Here is a 20724-nt window from a genome sequence, read left to right on the forward strand (position 1 = left end):
CATAGAAAGCCAAAAAATATTTTAGTATTTGCTCAGAAAGCATTTACTAGAATATTTTGATAATTAGCATGATATTCATATACGAGGTCTGTTAGAAAAGTATCCGACCTTTTTATTTTTTGCAAAAACCATATGGATTTGAATCACGTGTGATTGCATCAGCCAAGCTTGAACCTTCGTGCGCATGCGTGAGTTTTTTCATGCCTGTCGGTTGCGTCATTCGCCTGTGAGCAGGCTTTGTGTGAGCAGTGGTCCACCCCTCTCATCGGATTTTTATTGCGAATAAATGTCTGAACGATTTGGAGCTTTGCTGCATCAAATTTTTCCAGAAACTGTGACAGACATCCAGGTGGACACCATTCGGGAAATTCAGATAGCTTTCAGGGACGATTTTATGGGGATTACACAGATTAAGGAGTGCTCCAGCCGGTTTAAAGACCGCCCACAGTGGCTGAGAGCGCGGCGCACTCCGAGCGCCGATCGACAGGCTGAAACCCCGCTCAAACAATCAGATCTTTTCCATGTGAAGCTTTGTTGATCCAGGACATCGTCTGACTTCCACAAAAAAGGCAGAAGGCAATGGACATCAGCACTTTTTCGGCACATTCCACTGTTAAAGTTTTTTTCGTGGAAAGAGGGGCGGGAGGAATGCGCCACCGTGCCGCTCATGGCGCGGCACAAAACCACCTCCGTGTTGGTCTCACAGGACGGCTTTCAGATGGCTTTCGGTGGCTTTTCAGTCGTGTGACTATACAAGAAATTGTGGATGACCTGGACATGCCAGAACATGTCCTGTGAGGCTTCATCACGGCGTTGCTTTGCGCCATGCAGCTCCACTGCGACGTGCAGAATTTCTCCGCACGTCTGTCTCAATGTGCCGAAAAAGTGCAGATGTCCACGTCTTCTGCAATTCCTGTGGAAGTCAGACGACGTCCCGGATCAACACAGCGTCCAGTGTGGAAATGAACCGCACATTTCACTGTTACAGGAGTTTTTGTCATGGAAAGAGGATATATATATTGTATATATCCAATGTTAATTTACACTTACACTTCCTTTTGCTTCAGACCTTGATAATGACTTATCTCAATAAGCCTCAACCTAAGGGAGATATGGTTCTATATGGGTCATTTTGATCCTAACTGTAGCTTGTTTGTATTATCAGTCTGTGGCAGTAAATCTTTTGTGATGAAATACCTGAATTAACAAAGTGATCAACCTTACTGAAAATGATAATGAATTGAAACGAAAGTCCAGTTATCTCCCCATGTGGTGTGCTGTCATTATGTGAGGTTTTCATTGAAATCCAACTAAACAGTTTATGAAGAGTTGTGCTTAAAAGACTCATCGACACACTGTAGAGTGATTTCTATATCTCCCCCTTCCCCACCCCAATGAAATATTAAATTACATTAAGATAATAAATAAAATATGATCAATGCAAAAATTCTTATGACGCTTAGAAATAAAGTAGTATAATCTGTTTACCAACCCAATGATTCACAAGCCACTGAAATGACAAATTATGCAGAAATTAAAAAAAAGGACATAATGCCACATTATAATCATGTCACTGGTCGTACGGCCTTATTTGTTTTTTCTTCTGTAACGTATGTGCCAGCTACAAGCTTCTACAGACTCCTGTGGAACGTTTTTTTCAGAAACTGAAGCAGAACCACTGACACTACAGATCTTGATATTGATTTACCAAAAAAAAACAACTTTGAAATTGTATTTACTGCAATGAATCACACCTGAATAATTAGTTTGACATAAAGTAGAATGGAAATGATTTTGTATGTTGAGAACAATGTTAATCTTGTGGTACCAAAATTTCAGCCACAGCCAGTTTAAAAGTCTGTTTTGGAAATGGCTTGCAGTACAGTAGATCACGCACCACTGGAAAAATCTGCACAGTAAAGGTTATTTTACAATATTTTACAGCTGTCAACGTGCACTTTCATTAAAGAAAACATCTCGTCATGAGAGCTGAAACATCATCATCAAGGTTGGATCTTAGAACACATTTGACTTTTTATTTGAATCCAAATCAATCTAACTCAGCTGGTTTAAAATAACTCCATATTTAGTTTAACCAATGGCTCAGGTCTGGGTGCGTGCACTATTTTTCCATCTCAAAGGCTGAGGACCCAGAAACGTGAGGGTCACTGTCAAGACAAGTGAATCTGTAAAGTTTGACACTTTCACAGTACAGAGATAAAGTCTGATAGCTGAGTTCACAAAGTCAATGCAAGGCTCGAGCTCAGTCTTGATCCAGGGCAAACACAAATACATACCCAATTCCTCATTCAAAAGTTCTGAAGTACTGCAAACAGGGTATGAATTAGACAAAGATCACAGCACTGTCAGCAAAGTCAAAGTCCAGAAATCTTTTTTTAAAAGTGACAAAAGCAGCCAAGCCACTGGTTTCTACAACCCTACCCAACATCAGTCCATGCAATAATTCTAAGGCGCAGGAGCCAGAATACATCCCTGACAAATGCCAGTTTTCACTGGGGGGAAACCCCAAAACATCAGAGACTCAGTGCCAGTACTTCATATAAGCTGTCTATGATGTCCAGCAATTTCTCAGGTATCCAGCAAATTTTCAGGATGTCCCAGATAACAGACCGGACAACCAAATTAAAAGCTCTTTGAAAATCAACACTTGCATTCAAAGAGAACTTGCAGAGCTTGGATGTGGTCAATTGTTTACTTCTTGGTTGTGAATTCAGACTGTATAGCCCATGGGCCAAGTAGGTTTTTGGTACCACTTAAGGTGACTAAATGACACTTATGACTGAATGTTCTGAAGTTACAGGGTAAAAACAGCAAAAATGGTGACAAAGGTCAGTTTCAGTTTGTACAGGGGTCAAAAGTTAAAGTTGCTCCAATTTCAGTAAAAAAATTATGCAAATTATTGTTTGGGTTAACTGGGTTCTAATAAGGAATAGTTTGCACCATCTATGATGGTTATCACATTACAGGGTAACATATGTCACCTGTTATAGAATCCAATGGACGTCGACCTTGTTTGACCTTTACTTTGGAGACAAAACATTCAACACAGGCAAAACTATTCCATTTATCAATCGTTTTATTTCAACCAATAAATGGCATCATTTTCTACGGAAATTGGAGCAACTGTAACTTTTGACCCCTGTACAAACTGAAATTGACCTTTGTCACCATTTTTGCTGTTTTTACCCCAAACATTCAGTCATAGATAGTACAAATTATACTTTTTTGGAATTGTTACGATCAGACAAATAATGTGGTGTAGTTTTATAGTTTGAGCTCTGTGTAATTCTTCATTGACCCCTACATGGCTATAACTACCACACTGTGATGGCTATCATATATTTTTGTGTAGGCCACGATACACTGAGGCTGGATTCTAAGTGTCATTTAGTCACCTTCAGTTGTACCGATTAGGTCAAAATTGATGACTGGCTCCTGGACTAGTAGTACCAGTCACAAAAATAACTTCAACTGTTTTCAATGTTTCAAATATAATTTCCTCAAATCTACTGTCACACAGCACTGTTCACACCAACAAAAAAAAGGAAACTTTTTTAAAAGTCACCACAGTGTTGTCTATAGTATGGTCGGGTCCATTAGTATTTGGACAGTGACTTCTCTCTGGGTCTGTCTGTATACTCTACCACCACCACAAAGTTGAAATGAAACTGTTTCAAACTAAATCAGAATGCATTTACAGTGTAGACTCACAGAGTAGTCATGAGTGTTTTGGGTGGCTTTCCTCACTAGTCTCCTTCTAGATGATCACTCAGTTTTTGAGGACCCCCTCTCCCCTCCCATACTCCAGGTTGATTTACCATAGAGTACTACACTGTTTGTATTTCTTCATGACTGATGTAAATGAAGTCTACAAAATATTTAGTGCCTTGAAAATGCTCATGTATCCATCTTGGAGAAGGGATGATTTGTATGAAGAAATCATCTAAACAGATGCATTCTATTGTGTTGTGGAGAATGATGTGGTCTGTCCAAATTACTTACAGGCTTTACAAGTGGAGACACTGTGCAGGTATACAAATGGCTACATTTTTTAAATGGTTAATGTGATATTTTTGTTAAACCCAATAAACTGACGCTAAAAGTCTATACTACTAACACATCTGGTTTCATTTTAACTCCACTGTGGTTGTGCAAAAACACAAAAAGTGTGTTACCATCCAAACACTAATGGACCTGACTGTAGATGCACTGGTGTTATAAACGGTGTTGAGTTCTTCACTACAAACTCTTCATCTGTACGTTTTCTTTCTCGTGTGGATCGCCATGTGTCTTGTCAGATGTGCCTTTAATGTAAAACAGTAACCGCAAACTGAACAACAAAAAGGTTTCTCGCCTGTGTGGGTTTTCATGTGTCTCCTAAGAGTTCCACTTCGCCCAAACCGCTTCATACAAACCGAACAGCTAAAAGGCCTTTCCCCTGTATGACCTCTCATGTGGCACTTCAGGCTTCCGTTCTGAGTGAATCCTTGACCACAAATGTAGCAACTGAACGGTTTCTCTCCCATGTGACATTTCATGTGTCTCTTCAAATACTCTTTATATGCAAACCTCTTAGCACACTGAGAGCAGCTGAACGGTTTATCACCAGCTCTATAGGTCATATCAGGGATGATGACGTCATTGCTTCTCAGAGTATTTGAGCTTCTCCAGTCATTGTCATCAATGTCAGTCTGAAACTCAGCAGAGTCTGATACCACATCACCAAGTGTTTGTGAGTTTGTGGCTGGTCCTGATCCTCCATCAGTTGCTCTTTTTGTCTGTTCCACTGAGCTGCTGGTCTCTCTGCTCTGCGTCTGGTTTGGCAGAGGCTCTGAATACCCAGGGTACTCTTCACTTTCCCACTTCACTGAGAGAGGAGTAAATGTAAACATGGCGTCAGACTCCTCCAGCTTTTGATGCTGCTGTCCATTCGGACTGATACAGAGTTCTTCTTGTTCTTCTTTAATGTGGGGGAGCAGTGGCTGCTCCTGGTCCAGACTGGGGCTCCACTGCTGCTGCTCAGGAGGAACATCTTCTCTACTCACCAAAATCTGCTGCATGTCTGCAGAATACAAATAAAGACAGGCTCAAATGTTTTAAGTGATTCAAAGTAACAACAGGGTCAACTCAATTCCATCTCAAATCAGAGAAGCCCTGACTGACCATTTTGGATTTGCTTCATATTTCATGTATATAATGTAATTCATTATGCCCAACAACTGCTGTGCAAAATTTCTGGCTTGCATCATATTCGTGTTCTGACGTATTAGACCATGGGCCGTGTAATCAATACCCCTTTGGATTTTTCAGACCATGACCTATCTGGGGTGGGTGTGAAAATGTTGGCAAATGAAAGCCTGTGGTACCTCAAACAACATAAATAATTTTTTTCACAAATGTTGAATTTTGAGCGTTCATGATATCTGCTAACCCAAAATATCAACATGCATTAAGCATTTATTTTAAATAAATAAATAAATCAAGAACCACACAGAAAGCATGCAAGTGACTTATGAAAAAAATCTTTCCTCAGTATATATGGATTTTATTATTAAATAAGAAAAAAATGGTGATCAGTTACTCCGTTTCACCATCCTCATCAGAATTTTCTTCATTGTCATCACTGTCTAAAGCAGAGGTCTCAAACTCGTTCCAATAAGGGCCGAGAGGGCGCAGACTTTCTTTGCAACCACCCACTCCACCAGGTGATTTCACTGATTAACATCACTTTGAGCAGACACACACATCTTCAACTGCTTAGTCCAATCAAGGGTCGCGGGGGGGGGCTGGAGCCTATCCCAGCAGTCAGGACGCCAGTCTGTCACAGGGCCACAGACAAACACATTCACACCCACTCGCACACCTACAGACAATTTAAAGATCCCAATCCACCTAACCCGCATGTCTTTGGATGTGGGAGGAAACCGGAGCACCCGGAGAAAACCCACGCAAACACAGGGAGAACATGCAAACTCGACACAGAAAGGCCACAGGCAGGAATTGAACCCATGACCTACTCGCTGTGAGGCAACAGTGCTAACCACTAAGCCACCGTGCTGTCCAAATGGAATCAGTTAATCAAAATTATTCATTAATGTACCCAGATATTGCATGTGAAAAGTAACTGAATATTTAGCGTAACACTCTACCAAATATACAAAAATAATGTCCACCTTTTTATAGGTCATGCAAAGTCACAATATATTAGGAAGGCTGGGTGTCTATATGGAGACTTCAAAAAAGGGGACCATGGCCCTAATAAATGTTGCAAAAAAAAAAAAAGGCTAACTTCCACAAGTCCTTACTTTTGAACTATTCTTGCTCCCAGTGAGGTACAATAAAGTCTTCCTTTCTAGCTGAGATAGTAGAGAAGACTCTCAACTGCACAGTCGATTTATGCTCCTATCCTCACCTATGGTAAATGGACTGCATTTATATTGCGCTTTTCCATTTACATTAGATACTCAAAGCGCTTTACACATTAATGCCTCACATTCACCCCAATGTGAGGGTGCTGCCATATAAGGTGCTCACTACACACCGGGAGCAACTAGGGGATTAAGGACCTTGGCCAATGGGCCTTAGTGATTTTCCGTTCAGGCTGGGATTTGAACCGAGTATCCTCTGGTCTCAAGCCCAATGCTTAACCACTAGACCATCACCTCCCCCCATAGTAATGAACTTTGGATAATGACCGAGATAACAAGGTTATGAATACATGCAGTGGAGATGAGGTGCCACTGTCGGGTATTCGGACTTACACTCAGGGACAGGATGAGAAAGTCGATTATCTGGGAGGGACTCAGAGTGGAGCCAATACTCCTTCACGTTGAAACAATCCAGCTGAGGTGGTTTGGGCATCTTGTGAAGATATCCCATAGCTGCCCCCTTAGGGAGGTCTTCCAGGGATGTCCAACAGGGAGGAGGCCCTGGGGAAGACCCAGGACACAATGCAAGAATTATATTTCCCAGCTGTCTTCAGAACACTTTGGGATGCCCCAGGAAGAGTTGGAGGACTTGGCTGAGGATAGGCAAGTATGAACTGAGCTGCTTGGTCTACTGCCACAATGACCCAGACCCAGATAAGCAGCAGAAAATAAATTAATGAATGAATAATAAAGTACACTCAAAATCAGATGAACAGAACAAGAGCACTGTGCTCGTTCAAAGTTTTATGTAACACCTATGCTGTTAGGCAAAGGGAATGGGTTAGGACCAGTTCTAGATTCATAATGGAGTGGTGTGCAATTCAAAGATAGCGCCAAAGACAGGAACTTTTAAATAGAAAAGCCGGCTAAATTTAATACAAACAATGACGGACACACAATTAATATTAACTTAAAATCAAAAAGTTTCCTTTATAAAACCTCTTTTTTTTACCTCACTATTTGAAATAAAGTTCTGTTAAGGTTTTACTTTGTTTCTTTTTCTTGTTTCAAAGCTGTTTAGCTTTCATGTATGACCGGTCATTTTATTTCATGTTTTTGCAGTTTAAACCTAGCTTATGTTGCTTTAATTTACATTTAAGCTTTGTTTTAGGTTTGTACTATTTGATTGTATCAATTTCATAACAGTATTTGTCACTTTGTAATGACACTGTATGTACCCTTAAAAGTACACAAAACAATTCAAGAAACATTCAAATGACAACAGTTAATGCAGAGCAAAATCAAATAAATAGTTTTCCTAAATGTCCAAAAGCTTGCAAAGTCTCACTTGTCTATTTAAATGTTCTTTAATTCAATGCAGAATCCTTTTGTTTCTACCCAAACCTTTGTCTGGTAATGAGTAAGGTTCTGATGCTCAACGGGCAGCACATGCGCCTTGTGCAGCTCTGTTGATTGATCCAGGGATTTGTCTGTTGGGTGGCTCGCCTTGCTGTCAGCTCAGGTCCGAGTCCAGGTCTAGGGAATGGGGTGGTTCTTGGGTGGAGTAAGAAACCTGGCCTGCCAAACAGGCCAAAAAAAACCAACTCTTAGTACAAAAGAAAATAAATCTGGGATAAAACCTAAATCAAGCCGCTTCACAAGCTGCGGTTGCTAGGTAACCACAGGTAACTGTCTCTTAACAGTAAACTAGTTGCTTACAGTTACATAAAAATAAAGTTTCTCTTCACATAAAATACATTTACAGAGTAACCTTCACAGTAGAAAATAAAAGAGCAAATAATGTTTAGTTACCATTTCTCTGCTCTCCTCAGTCTCAGACGGAGGTTTAAGTGTCTCTTTTTAACCAGTGCAGCAACAACTGCTAATCAGAGATGCATATTAACGTTAGCTACTTAACAGAAAACTGAGAAAAGCGGTATTCCTTAAACGAAACTCACCAAATTGCCTCCGGAAGGCTACTTAAAAACCAGAGTGCACTCCTCCTCCTTACAGGCCAGGTTTTACGTTTTCACCAAACTTTAGTACTTTTCTGAGTGTTTTTGATAGCAAACTGCTGCTCTGCGTCTCTCTGCTGGCTGCGGGTGCACTGGGCCTCGGCAGGTGGGGGAGGGGCATGCTCTGGGTTACCGTTTCTCTCTTTACTATTTCTTTTTTAAATAAAATAGTAACTTATGAATTATTTATGCGGTCTATTTATGTATCATGTAGTTTTTAAGTGCATATTTTAATTATGTATTTATTCATATTTATTAGAACCATATTTGTAATGGGGGTTACATCCTCCCCTCCTTTTCCTATGTACGTCCTCGTACATGTTTCATATGGATTCTACTTTTAACACTCTAGGGGTGTTTAAAGAGTCAGACAATGCCATGGCTAGGCCCTGAAAGAGTGACTGGACTACAGTAACCAGTGGGTTACCTAATTCAGGATAAGTCAATCTTTTAGGGGGTTCCCTATGTCTGGTTGAGCGTCTTAGGGAGTCAGATTTACTATTACAATGGTCACTGAGATATGGGCACTGGTCTGTGTCATCAGTGGTTCCTGTGGGTAAGTCAAGAATGTCTCTAGGTTGACTGTCCATTTCATGGGGGTCATAGGCTAAAATTGGTTCTTCAAGATCAACATGAGGTAGGTTTTCGGTTTCACGGTAAGTATCTATAGTGGTTTTTCTGTCATTTTCTTTAGAACTCTCTTCAGGTTTGTTTCTTTCAATATGATTATTCACAGTTAAGGCCTCATCAGGTAAATTTGTCTCATCAGGTAAGCTTGACTCATCCAGTAAGTTTATCAGGTAAGCTTACTTCATCAGGAAGATTTGTCTCATCAGGCGAGTATTGACTTTTGGTTTGTGTCATATATTGGTGGTCATAATAGTATCCAGAATGTGATTCTCCACAATCTGATTCTTGTTCAGCACTTTCTGTTTGCTGACGTGTTTTTGGTCGCCGGGTTTTGCCTCTGATTGGTTGTTCTGTTTTCTTTGTGCTGGTGGGAAGATAACCACAGGGTAGCAACAAGTCACGATGGAGGGTTCTTTGAGGACCTTCTTTAGTCTCTGGCTTTACAACGTAAACAGGTAGGTTATTTGACTATTTCACTACAACATGGACTTCCAATTCCCACCTGTCAGCTAACTTGTGTTTGCCTCTAATGCGAACGTTTCTGACAAGACCTCTATCACCCTCTTTTAAGGTGGAGTCAATTATCCGTTTGTCAAATCTTGCTTTGTTGCGACCTGCTGATTTCTTTGCCATTTCTGTTGCAATTTTGTAGATGGACTCAAGGTGTGAGAACCTGACTGATGGTGGACTGGCAGACTGAAGGCGAGGTCGACGGGGAGCCTTGGCTGTCGGCCGAACATTAGCTCATATGGTGTGAATCCGGTCACCTCATTTTTAGTACAGTTATAAGCGTGTACTAAGGGTCAGACATGTTCCCGCCAGCGAGTCTTTTTATGGTTCTCTAAAGTGCCAAGCATGTTGAGAAGCGTTCTGTTGAAACGTTCCACAGGGTTCCCCCTTGGATGGTAGGGTGTAGTTTGAACCTTTTGAATGCCAGCAAGTAAACAAAGCTCTTTTATCGTGCGGGACTCAAAGTCTGGGCCCTGATCGCTATGAAGTTTCTCAGGGAAACCATAGTGAGAGATGAAGTTTTCCCAGAGGAATCTAGCAACAGTGCGCGCTTTTTGGTTTGGTGTAGGAAAAGCAAGTGCATACTTGGTGAAATGGTCTGTTATTACCAACACATCTTTGGTGTTGCTTGAATCTGGTTCCAGAGTCAAGAAATCGATGCACACTAGCTCAAGGGGACGTGTGACAGCAATATTCACTAACGGCGCAGCTTTATCTGGTTGGACTTTTCGGCGAGTGCAATGTTCACAAGTCTTGACTTTGAGTTCTACATCTGAGGCCATTTTGGGCCAATAGAAACGTGTCCTTACAAGATCTAGAGTTCTTTCAACACCCATGTGCCCCATGTCATCGTGCAAACTTTTTAGGACAAGAGGTCTTAACTCTTGGGGTACCACGAGTTGATATTGAGTTTGTGCACCGTCTTGCCTTGTGCGATAAAGAACTCCATCTTTGAGAATTAGCTTGTTCCATTCTCTTAGCAATAAGCCAAGCTCAGGAAGCTCACTTTTTGCAGATGGTGGGGGCTTTTCTCCCAACTCTATTTGACTGATTATTTCTCGAATGCTTGTGTCATTGTTTTGTTTTTCTGTCAGGTCAGACGTTGTGAAATGAGGAATGACTGGTAAGCCACCAAGCTCTTCTTCATTCTCATAGCTTTTGGGAACAGCTTGGGGATGATGAGCAAGAGACAGAACCAGAGAGCTATAGGCTGCAAACTCAGCAGGATCGTTCTCTGGTGGCTGATGGACTAAGTGCTTTTCACAGATCGCTCGGATTGTGCTCTGATCAATAAGGTTTTGGGTTTCAGGTAGGTGTCTTTGCGTGAATTGCTGTATTCTTTCCAACTCTTTTTTGGACAGCATATCATCAGGTTGTGTCTCATGCGGCTGTCTGGACAACCCATCTGCGTCCTGATTTTGTTTTCCTGCCCTGTACTGCAGTTGGAAATCGAATGTCGACAGCGCTGACAACCATCTATAACTTGTGGCGTCAAGTTTTGCGGTTGTAAGTATATATGTTAAAGGATTGCTGTTGGTGATTACGCTGAATGAGTGACCATAAAGGTAATCTTGAAATTTTTCAGTGACTGCCCATTTTAGAGCAAGGAACTCTAATTTATGGGCAGGGTACATTGCTTCACACTTTGACAAGCCTCGACTTGCGAAGGCAATGACACGCTTTTGACCTTGTTGAATTTGGTAAAGAGCAGCTCCTAAGCCGCAAGTGCTTGCATCTGTATGCAAAGTATAAGAGAGCTTAGGGTCTGCGAAGCCGAGCACCGGAGCACTTGTCAGTTTCTCAATGATTGAATCAAAGGCTGTTTGACATTCCTGTGTCCATCGGGATCCAAAGGGGTCTTTTGGATTGTGGTATCGGACTGTGTCAATTTTTGCATTTTTCCTGAGGTGGGTATCCGCCAGTGAGTTGGTTGAGAGGCTGCATGATCTTTGAGTAATCTGTTATGAATCTACGATAGTAGCCACAAAATCCAAGGAAAGTTCTGAGTTCTTTCAAGTTGCTTGGTTTTGGCCAGGTTTTGAGTGATGTGACTTTATCTGTTGTGATACCATTCTCTGAGATGATGTGACCAAGGTATTTTACTGAGCTCTGGAAGAACTTGCACTTTTGTGGCGAAAGTTTAAGACCAAATTCTTTCAAACGGCTGAGAACTCGCAAGAGGCATTCTTCATGCTCCTCTAGAGATGAAGAGAACACAATGAGATCATCCAAGAATACAAGGGCTTGTTTCAGATTGAGCTCCCCCATGCAGCGCTCCATGAGCCTCTGGAAAGTGCTGGGGGCATTTGTAATTCCCTGAGGCATTCTGTTAAACTCGAAGAAGCCTAGAGGGCAGACAAAGGCAGTCTTTTGTTTATCAGCCTCCTCCATTTCAAATCTGATAGAACCCTGACTTAAGGTCCAAGACTGAGAACCATCTTGATCCATTCAAAGCTGAAAAAGACTCCTCTAGGTTTGGAAGTGCATAAGAGTCTTTCACAGTCTGGAGATTTAACTTTCTGTAGTCAATACATAATCTGACATCTCCATTCTTTTTTCGTATGACTACAATTGGGGAGGAAAACGGAGACTCAGATTCACGAATGACTTCGGCATCAAGAAGTTGCTGAAGGTGGTCACGTACTGCCTCTAAATCTTGCGGATGTATCGGTCTCGCCTTGTGTTTGAAAGGAGTAGGGTCGCTCAGCGTAATGTGGTGCTTGATCTTATTAGTGCGACCAAAGTCGAACTCATGTTGGGCAAATACCTCAGGCATTGAGTTCAGAGTAGCAGTTATTCTCTCTTTCCATTCACCAGATATTGAAGAGTCGCCAAAATCAAACTCAATTTTTGACTTGTCAGTGTTGGGTTTCAATGTTTGGTTGTTAGCTGGTTGAACACTTTGAATGGCATGAATTTCTGCAATCACTGTTTCTGGAGCAAGAGTGATAGTATGACTGGATTCATTCTTCAGGATGACTGGTATGCTGCGAGTGAGTTTTGATGGCAGAGTTGCCAACCCATCTTTGACACAAAGACCACCAGGTAAGTAAGTCGTTTCTGGTGCTTCAACGGTCACCCATTTTCCAATTTCAGATATTCTGCATGTCACAGACCCTTCCAGAACTTTTGTCTCTCCAGCTTGAAGAATTTCACAACTTGCGCTTTTAAGTCTGACTTCGCCCGAGTTTGAATCAACTAAATGCTTTTTCCTTGCTGCAAGGGTTTTGAGAATGACTTTATACCCGTATGGCAGTGAGTGTTTGTCTTTGGGCTCTACAACCAGTCCATATTGCTCATACAAGACGTCCAAAGTGTTGGTGCCAATTAGCAGCGAAGGTGAGTTGGAACTCAGATTAGGAACAATCAAAGCAAGAGTTTGCACTTCAATGTCTGTACCCAATAAATTTTTAGGGAATGTGATGGCCATTTCAATAAAACCAAGATAAGGGATATTTTGGCCATTGGCGCCTTCTACTTCTAAAAGATTGTTCAAGCTGTTGACAGGTAAGTGAGACAAGTATTCTTCATAGAATGACTGAGAAACTGTTGATACCTGTGAGCCTGTATCTAATAGCAGCTGTACATGTGATTATTTATAGCTACTTGAGCAGTGCACTTTGCCCCCACTAGTCCTTTTGGAAGAGAAACAGGCTTTTCATTTTGGGCACGGTAGTTCAAGGCAGGATTCTTTCTCTTGGGACACTGGGTGATTGGTTCAGCTCCACTTTGTCCCATAACTGGAGCTGACTCTAGTTTAAAGAGTTGAGTTCTGGAGCGTTCACTCTGTCCCATGCCATTTGTTTTTCTTTCAACTGTTTCCTTTTTAGGGCAACAAGGGGAGAGTTTGGCTCATTTTTGCATTCAGGTTTGATATGCCCATCCTCTCCGCACCTAAAGCAATACCAGGGCTTTGGTCGGCTGCTTGAGTGGTTGTCAGGTCTATGCTCTGAGGACTGTGGCTTTCGATCCATTACGTTTCCAGAAGGAACTTTGGGTTTTGTAGAGCTTCGTATTTGTGGTTTGGCTTTGGGGCTTTCTGTGTCTTTTTTGTTTTTCAGAGACGCAAAATGAGACTGCAGATCGGCAATTTGCTTTTTGAGATCTTGGATTTCAGACAAAGGATCTGCAGTTTGTGACTTGGGACTTTCTGGACATTGAGACTGAGCACTTTGATAGCATGAAAAGACTTTTGGCTTTGTTGTGTGCAAATGCTGTTTCATGCGTGACATTTTGGATGTGCGTCTTTTCTCAGCAGTTCGGAGCATAAGCAGGAGATTGGCAAAGGTAGGTGGAGTTTGTCTTTTTTGCTCCAACTGAAGCTCTGCAATCAAGTCATTGTCCTAACAGCCTCTTATAAACTGCTTTAACAGCTGTTTATCAAGGTCACCAGTAGAAATACCGCCCCTTATGAAAGCTGTGTTCAGCATGACATGGAGTCTCTGAAGGTAAGATGAAGGTTCTTCACCATGGTTTTGCATGGTGTTCAGGAGTTTGGCAAAAAGGTCGTCGCCGTCTTCAACTGTACCAAAGGCAGAGTCAAGGATTTGTAAGTACACGGAACACTGTGAATCTGTAGGTAAGTGTTTTACAAGATCAACAGCTGGTGAAGAGAGACTTTCCAGAAGCCTTGTAGATTTGTTCGAGTCAGGCTGCCTGGTGTCTTTAAGAAGAAGCTCAACACTTGAGCGCCAGCTGTCATAATCCACCTCATTGTTAGGGCGGGGACAACGCCCAGAAAAGAGTCTCAATCTAAAGGGGGCATTCATTTGTGTATTGATTTCTTCAGTTCTTACAATATGCTCCACTATAACTTTTTGGAGTTCAGGTGGATTGACATCATAAGCTTTTTGAGTTGGAGTTTGTGGAAGACTCCTAACATTAGCTTGGACTGAATGGCAGACAGAGTCACAAGATTGTTGCAATGGACTGGTAAAAGTGTGTGAATCAGGGGCTTGGTTTGTGTCTGAGTCACCATGGTCATCTGGACTATCATGTCCGTCAGTGTCAACAGCTCTAGTAATAGAGTTAAGCTCTTCTCTCAGTACATCAGGTGAAGTCTTTACCTGTCAGCTTTGCAATATCTCTCAGTTCAGCTAAGTAAGTCTGTGTAGCAGTCTTGCTAACTACTGGGGAGTAGACAGTACTTAGGGCTTCTACAAGGTAAAGTATGTCAGGTTCATTTTTAGATGAGAATCTGTAAGGTAGCAATGGTAAAAGTGCCTGTACAGATGCACCTGAGGTGTACTCAACAAAGATCTGCTTCCCTACCTCTGGGTTTGGAGGGTCTATGGGCACAATCTTGATGGACCCATACTGTTTAAGGTAGTCAAAGAGCTCTTCATCAAAGCTAGTGCCTGTTATACCAGTAACAATGAGTGAGTTTGGTATTTTAACATTACTCTGTTGCACGGCTTCCATGTTTACTGTTTCTGTTAACTATGTTTAGGCTAACAAGAATTTATGAACCACTCCTGGCTGGCTGTGCCAAATTTATGTAACACCTATGCTGTTAGGCAAAGGGAATGGGTTAGGACCTGTTCTAGATTTGTAATGGAGTGGTGTGCAATTCAAAGATAGAGCCAAAGACAGGAACTTTTAAATAGAAAAGCCAGCTAAATTTAATACAACCAATGACAGACACAATTAATATTAACTTAAAATCAAAAACTTTCCTTTATAAAACCTCTTTTTTTTTTACCTCACTATTTCAAATAAAGTTCTGTTACGGTTTTACTTTGTTTCTTTTTCTTGTTTCAAAGCTGTTTAGCTTTCATGTATGACCGGTCATTTTATTTCATGTTTTTGCAGCTTAAACCTAGCTTATGTTGCTTTAATTTATATTTAAGCTTTGTTTTAGGTTTGTACTATTTGATTGTATCAATTTCATAACAGTATTTGTCACTTTGTAATGACACTGTATGTACCCTTAAAAGTACACAAAACAATTCATCAAGAAACATTCAAATGACAATAGTTAATGCAGAGCAAAATCAAATAAATAGTTTTCCTAAATGTCCAAAAGCTTGCAAAGTCTCACTTGTCTCTTTAAATGTTCTTTAATCCAATGCAGAATCCTTTTGTTTCTACCCAAACCTTTGTCTGGTAATGAGTAAGGTTCTGATGCTCAACGGGCAGCACATGCGCCTTGTGCAGCTCTGTTGATTGATCCAGGGATTTGTCTGTTGGGTGGCTCGCCTTGCTGTCAGCTCTGGTCCGAGTCCAAGTCTAGGGAATGGGGTGGTTCTTGGGTGGAGTAAGAAACCTGGCCTGCCAAACAGGCCAAAAAAAAAAAAACAACTCTTAGTACAAAAGAAAATAAATCTGGGATAAAACCTAAATCAAGCCGCTTCACAAGCTGCGGTTGCTAGGTAACCACAGGTAACTGTCTCAACAGTAAACTAGTTGCTTACAGTTACATAAAGTTTCCCTTCACATAAAATACATTTACAGAGTAACCTTCACAGCAGAAAATAAAAGAGCAAATAATATTTAGTTACCATTTCTCTGCTCTCCTCAGTCTCAGACGGAGGTTTAAGTGTCTCTTTTTAACCAGTGCAGCAACAACTGCTAATCAGAGATGCATATTAACGTTAGCTACTTAACAGAAAACTTTGAGAAAAGCGGTATTCCTTAAACGAAACTCACCAAATTGCCTCCGGAAGGCTACTTAAAAACCAGAGTGCACTCCTCCTCCTTACAGGCCAGGTTTTACGTTTTCACCAAACTTTAGTAGTTTTCTGAGTGTTTTTGATAGCAAACTGCTGCTCTGCGTCTCTCTGCTGGCTGCGGGTACACTGGGCCTCGGCAGGTGGGGGAGAGGCATGCTCTGGGTTAACGTTTCTCTCTTTACCATTTCTTTTTTAAATAAAATAACTTATGAATTATTTATGCAGTCACTATTTAAGTATCATGTAGTTTTTAACTGCTTTTAAGTGCACATTTTAATTATGTATTTATTAATATTTATTAGAACCATATTTGTAATTGGGGTTACATTTACCTTCGAAAACATTTCATGGTCAATGTCCTGTTAGAAGTGGATTTTCATAAGCTAAGTTAGATGTGATCAAATGTCAGTATTTAGTTCATGCACTTGAATCAAAGTTGTCAGGTTTTCCTCCAGCTTTTCTGGTTTCTGAATTCTTTTTCAGATAATCTTCACAGAATATTGGTTCTCTCTACTACGCACAATTTGGCATTGCTTTCACGGCACTTTGTTTCAAATCCACAATCTGGATCAGATCTGAATCAAACTTTGTCTGGTGACAGTGAGAGCCAGTCTGCACCTCACTTTCAAATATGAGCGTGATTGGGGCAGGACTGATTAAGATATAATGTAAAATATACATTAATTGGGGTTTTCAGTGTTAAATTTAAATGGCCACAAAATCGAAATCTGGATCAGCTCTGGATCAAACTTTGTTAGTGAATAAAGGATACCATCCTACATAACTCTCAAAGAAAGAAAACTGACCTTTTTGACAGAGTTGAAAATTCAGTCAATGTTAAAGTATAGAGATTTTTCCAGTTTTCCAAGATTTTTCCTGATTTTGATCACTGGACCTTAAAACTGAATCCTCTGTAAAAATTTCATGTATGCTTGATTATTGTAGATTCACTCTTCCCAGCCTGGTGCAGGTCTACAATTTTCTTCCTGGTGTCCTTCGACAGCTCTTTGGTCTTGGCCATGGTTGAGTTTGGAGTCTGATTGTTTGAGGCTGTGGACAGTTGTCTTTTATACAGATAATGAGTTCAAACAGGTGCCATTAATACAGGTAACAGGTGGAGGACAGAAGAGCTTCTTAAAGAAGAAGTTACACGCCTGTGAGAGCCAGAAATATTGCTTGTTTGTGGGTGACCAAATACTTATTTCCCACCATAATTTACAAATAAATTCTTGAAAAATCCTATAATGTGATTTTCTGGATTTTCCTTTCTTTCTCATTTTGTCTCTCATAGTTGAAGTGTACCTATGATGAAATTTACAGACCTCTCTCATCTTTCTAAGTAGGGGAACTTGTACAATCAGAGACTGACTAAATACTTTTTTGCCCCACTGTATAACTTCCACTTATACATCTATGAACCTTCCACATGGTGGCACTCTAGTTCATGCTATGTTTAGAAAAGGGTCATTCTTTCTTCTTCCTGCGGTCTTCGCACACGCGCAGAACAAACCAGGTTTCCGGTTCGGATTGGAAAAGAACAAAGCGTTTAAGTGAACGACAAAAAGTTGCTGTGAAAATGGCTAAGAATGGCTAGAATACAAGCCAAACATTTTGCATATTAGTGTTGGGCACAATCACATTATTTACCTGAAGTATGAAGCAAATCCAAGATGGTTATCTGGGAAAACTTACTTTCAACAATCTCTGGATCTGACATGGAATTACAGAAGAACGGCTAAAAACTCAAATGACTGTCACCACTGATCTCCACAACAAAAAATATAGTCATGACAAACACATTTATATATTTGTGTTCTTTTAACTCCACAACAATCCAAAATATAGTCATGAGGGAACACATTTATATATTTGTGTTCTTTTAACTCCACAACGATCCAAAATATAGTCATGAGGGAACACATTTATATATTTGTGTTCTTTTAACTCCACAACAAACCAAACTATAGTCATGAGGGAACACATTTATATATTTGTGTTCTTTTAACTCCACAACGATCCAAAATATAGTCATGAGGGAACACATTTATATATTTGTGTTCTTTTAACTCCACAACAAACCAAACTATAGTCATGAGGGAACACATTTATATATTTGTGTTCTTTTAACTCCACAACAATCCAAAATATAGTCATGAGGGAACACATTTATATATTTGTGTTCTTTTAACTCCACAACGATCCAAAATATAGTCATGAGGGAACACATTTATATATTTGTGTTCTTTTAACTCCACAACGATCCAAAATATAGTCATGAGGGAACACATTTATATATTTGTGTTCTTTTAACTCCACAACAAACCAAACTATAGTCATGAGGGAACACATTTATATATTTGTGTTCTTTTAACTCCACAACAAACCAAACTATAGTCATGAGGGAACACATTTATATATTTGTGTTCTTTTAACTCCACAACAATCCAAAATATAGTCATGAGGGAACACATTTATATATTTGTGTTCTTTTAACTCCACAACAATCCAAAATATAGTCATGAGGGAACACATTTATATATTTGTGTTCTTTTAACTCCACAACAATCCAAAATATAGTCATGAGGGAACACATTTATATATTTGTGTTCTTTTAACTCCACAACAATCCAAAATATAGTCATGAGGGAACACATTTATATTAATTTCTCACAAACATCAAATTGTCGCTTTAAGATAGATGAATTAAAACAAAACGCAAACAACAGCTGAAGTGAATGTATAAAAAATGACAGTGTTACAGTGTAATTTGGACAAACCTGTAGTGTTTAAACACACTTTGTGGCGGAAAGTGTCCTGCAGGGGACGCTGTCGGTCAGTCAGCATCGTAGCTCGACAAAGCTCCTCTCCGTATTCCAGCATGGCTTTCTCAAACAGGCCGAATATCTCCTCAGCGGCCGCAGTGAGTCTCTGATTTATCAACGCTCTCAGCATCTGGACTTTAGCCATTTTCACAGCAACTTTTTGTCGTTCACTTAAACGCTTTGTTCTTTTCCAATGCGAACCGGAAACCCGGTTTGTTCTGCGCGTGTGCGAAGACCGCAGGAAGAAGAAAGAATGACCCTTTTCTAAACATAGCATGAACTAGAGTGCCACCATGTGGAATGTTCATAGATGTATAAGTGGAAGTTATACAGTGGGGCAAAAAAGTATTTAGTCAGTCCCTGATTGTGCAAGTTCTCCTACTTAGAAAGATGAGAGAGGTCTGTAAATTTCATCATAGGTACACTTCAACTATGAGAGACAAAATGAGAAAAAAAAATCCATAAAATAACGTAGGATTTTTAAAGGATTTATTTGTAAATTATGGTGGAAAATAAGTATTTGGTCACCCACAAACAAGCAATATTTCTGGCTCACACAGACCTGTAACAACTTCTTTAAGAAGCTCTTCTGTCCTCCACCTGTTACCTGTATTAATGGCACCTGTTTGAACTCATCTGTATAAAAGACATCTGTCCACAGCCTCAAACAATCAGACTCCAAACTCAACCATGGCCAAGACCAAAGAGCTGTCGAAGGACACCAGGAAGAAAATTGTAGATGTGCACCAGGCTGGGAAGAGTGAATCTACAATGGTCAAGCAGGTTGGTGTGAATAAATCAACTGTGGGAGCAATTGTAAGAGAATGGAAGACATACAAGACCATTGCTAATCTCCCTCGATCTGGGGCGCCACGCAAGGTGTCATCCCGTGGGGTCAAAATGATCATGAGAACGGTGAACAAAAATCCCAGAACTTCACGGAGGGACCTGATGAATGACCTGCAGAGAGCTGGGACCAAATTAACAAAGGCTACACACTATGCAGAGAGGGACTCAAATCCTGCAGTGCCAGGCGTGTCCCCCTGCTTAAGCCAGTACATATCCAGGCCTGTCTGAAGTTTGCCAGAGAGCATATGGATGATCCAGAAGAGGCTTGGGAGAATATCATGTGGTCAGATGAAACCAAAATAGAACATTTTGGTAAAAACTCACCTCGTTGTGTTTGGAGGAAGAAGAATACTGAGTTGCATTTCAAGAACACCATACCTACTGTGAAGCATGGGGGTGGAAACATCATGCTTTGGGGCTGTTTTTCTGCAAAGGGGACAGGACGACTGATCCGTGTTAAGGGAAAAATGAACGGGGCCATGTATTGTGAGATTTTAAGCCAAAACCTCCTTCCATCAGTGAGAGCATTGAAGACGCAACATGGCTGGGTCTTACAGCATGATAATCATCCCAAACACACCGCTCGAAGGAGTGGCTCCTTAAAAAGCATTTCAAGGTCCTGGAGTGGCCAAGCCAGTCTCCAGACCTCAACCCCATAGAAATTTGTTGAGGGAGTTGAAAGTCTGTGTTGCCCAGCAACAGCTCCAAAACATCACTGCTCTAGAGGAGATCTGCATGGAGGAATGGGCCAAAATACCAGCTACAGTGTGTGCAAACCTGGTGAAGACTTACAGGAAACGTTTGACCTCTGTCATTGCCAACAAAGATTATGTTACAA

The 20724-nt window shown here is 40.7% G+C and overlaps 1 protein-coding gene across 1 annotated transcript; it reads right to left on the reverse strand.

Annotated features, from left to right (window-relative positions):
* Nucleotides 1–3806: 3806 nt before the first annotated feature.
* On the reverse strand, nt 3807–19249 carry LOC117507243 (zinc finger protein 3 homolog). Its single transcript, XM_034167070.1, has 2 exons — nt 18993–19249; nt 3807–5083 (listed from the first exon to the last, which is right to left on the reverse strand). The coding sequence occupies exons 1-2, from the start codon at nt 19180–19182 to the stop codon at nt 4272–4274; spliced, it is 1002 nt and encodes a 333-aa protein (XP_034022961.1). The 5' UTR covers nt 19183–19249; the 3' UTR covers nt 3807–4271.
* Nucleotides 19250–20724: the final 1475 nt, after the last annotated feature.

This window comes from Thalassophryne amazonica, chromosome 3, assembly GCF_902500255.1.
Source record: "Thalassophryne amazonica chromosome 3, fThaAma1.1, whole genome shotgun sequence".
Lineage (NCBI taxonomy): Eukaryota > Metazoa > Chordata > Actinopteri > Batrachoidiformes > Batrachoididae > Thalassophryne > Thalassophryne amazonica.

What these genes read in the sequence shown, in the direction of transcription:
- LOC117507243 (XM_034167070.1), bottom strand. Translation starts at nt 19,182, where the DNA reads ATGGCTAAAGTCCAGATGCTGAGAGCGTTGATAAATCAGAGACTCACT. An exon ending in AGTGTGTTTAAACACTACAG is followed by an intron (nt 5,084 to 18,992) that starts GTTTGTCCAAAT and finishes TGTATTCTGCAG; the next exon opens with ACATGCAGCAGATTTTGGTG.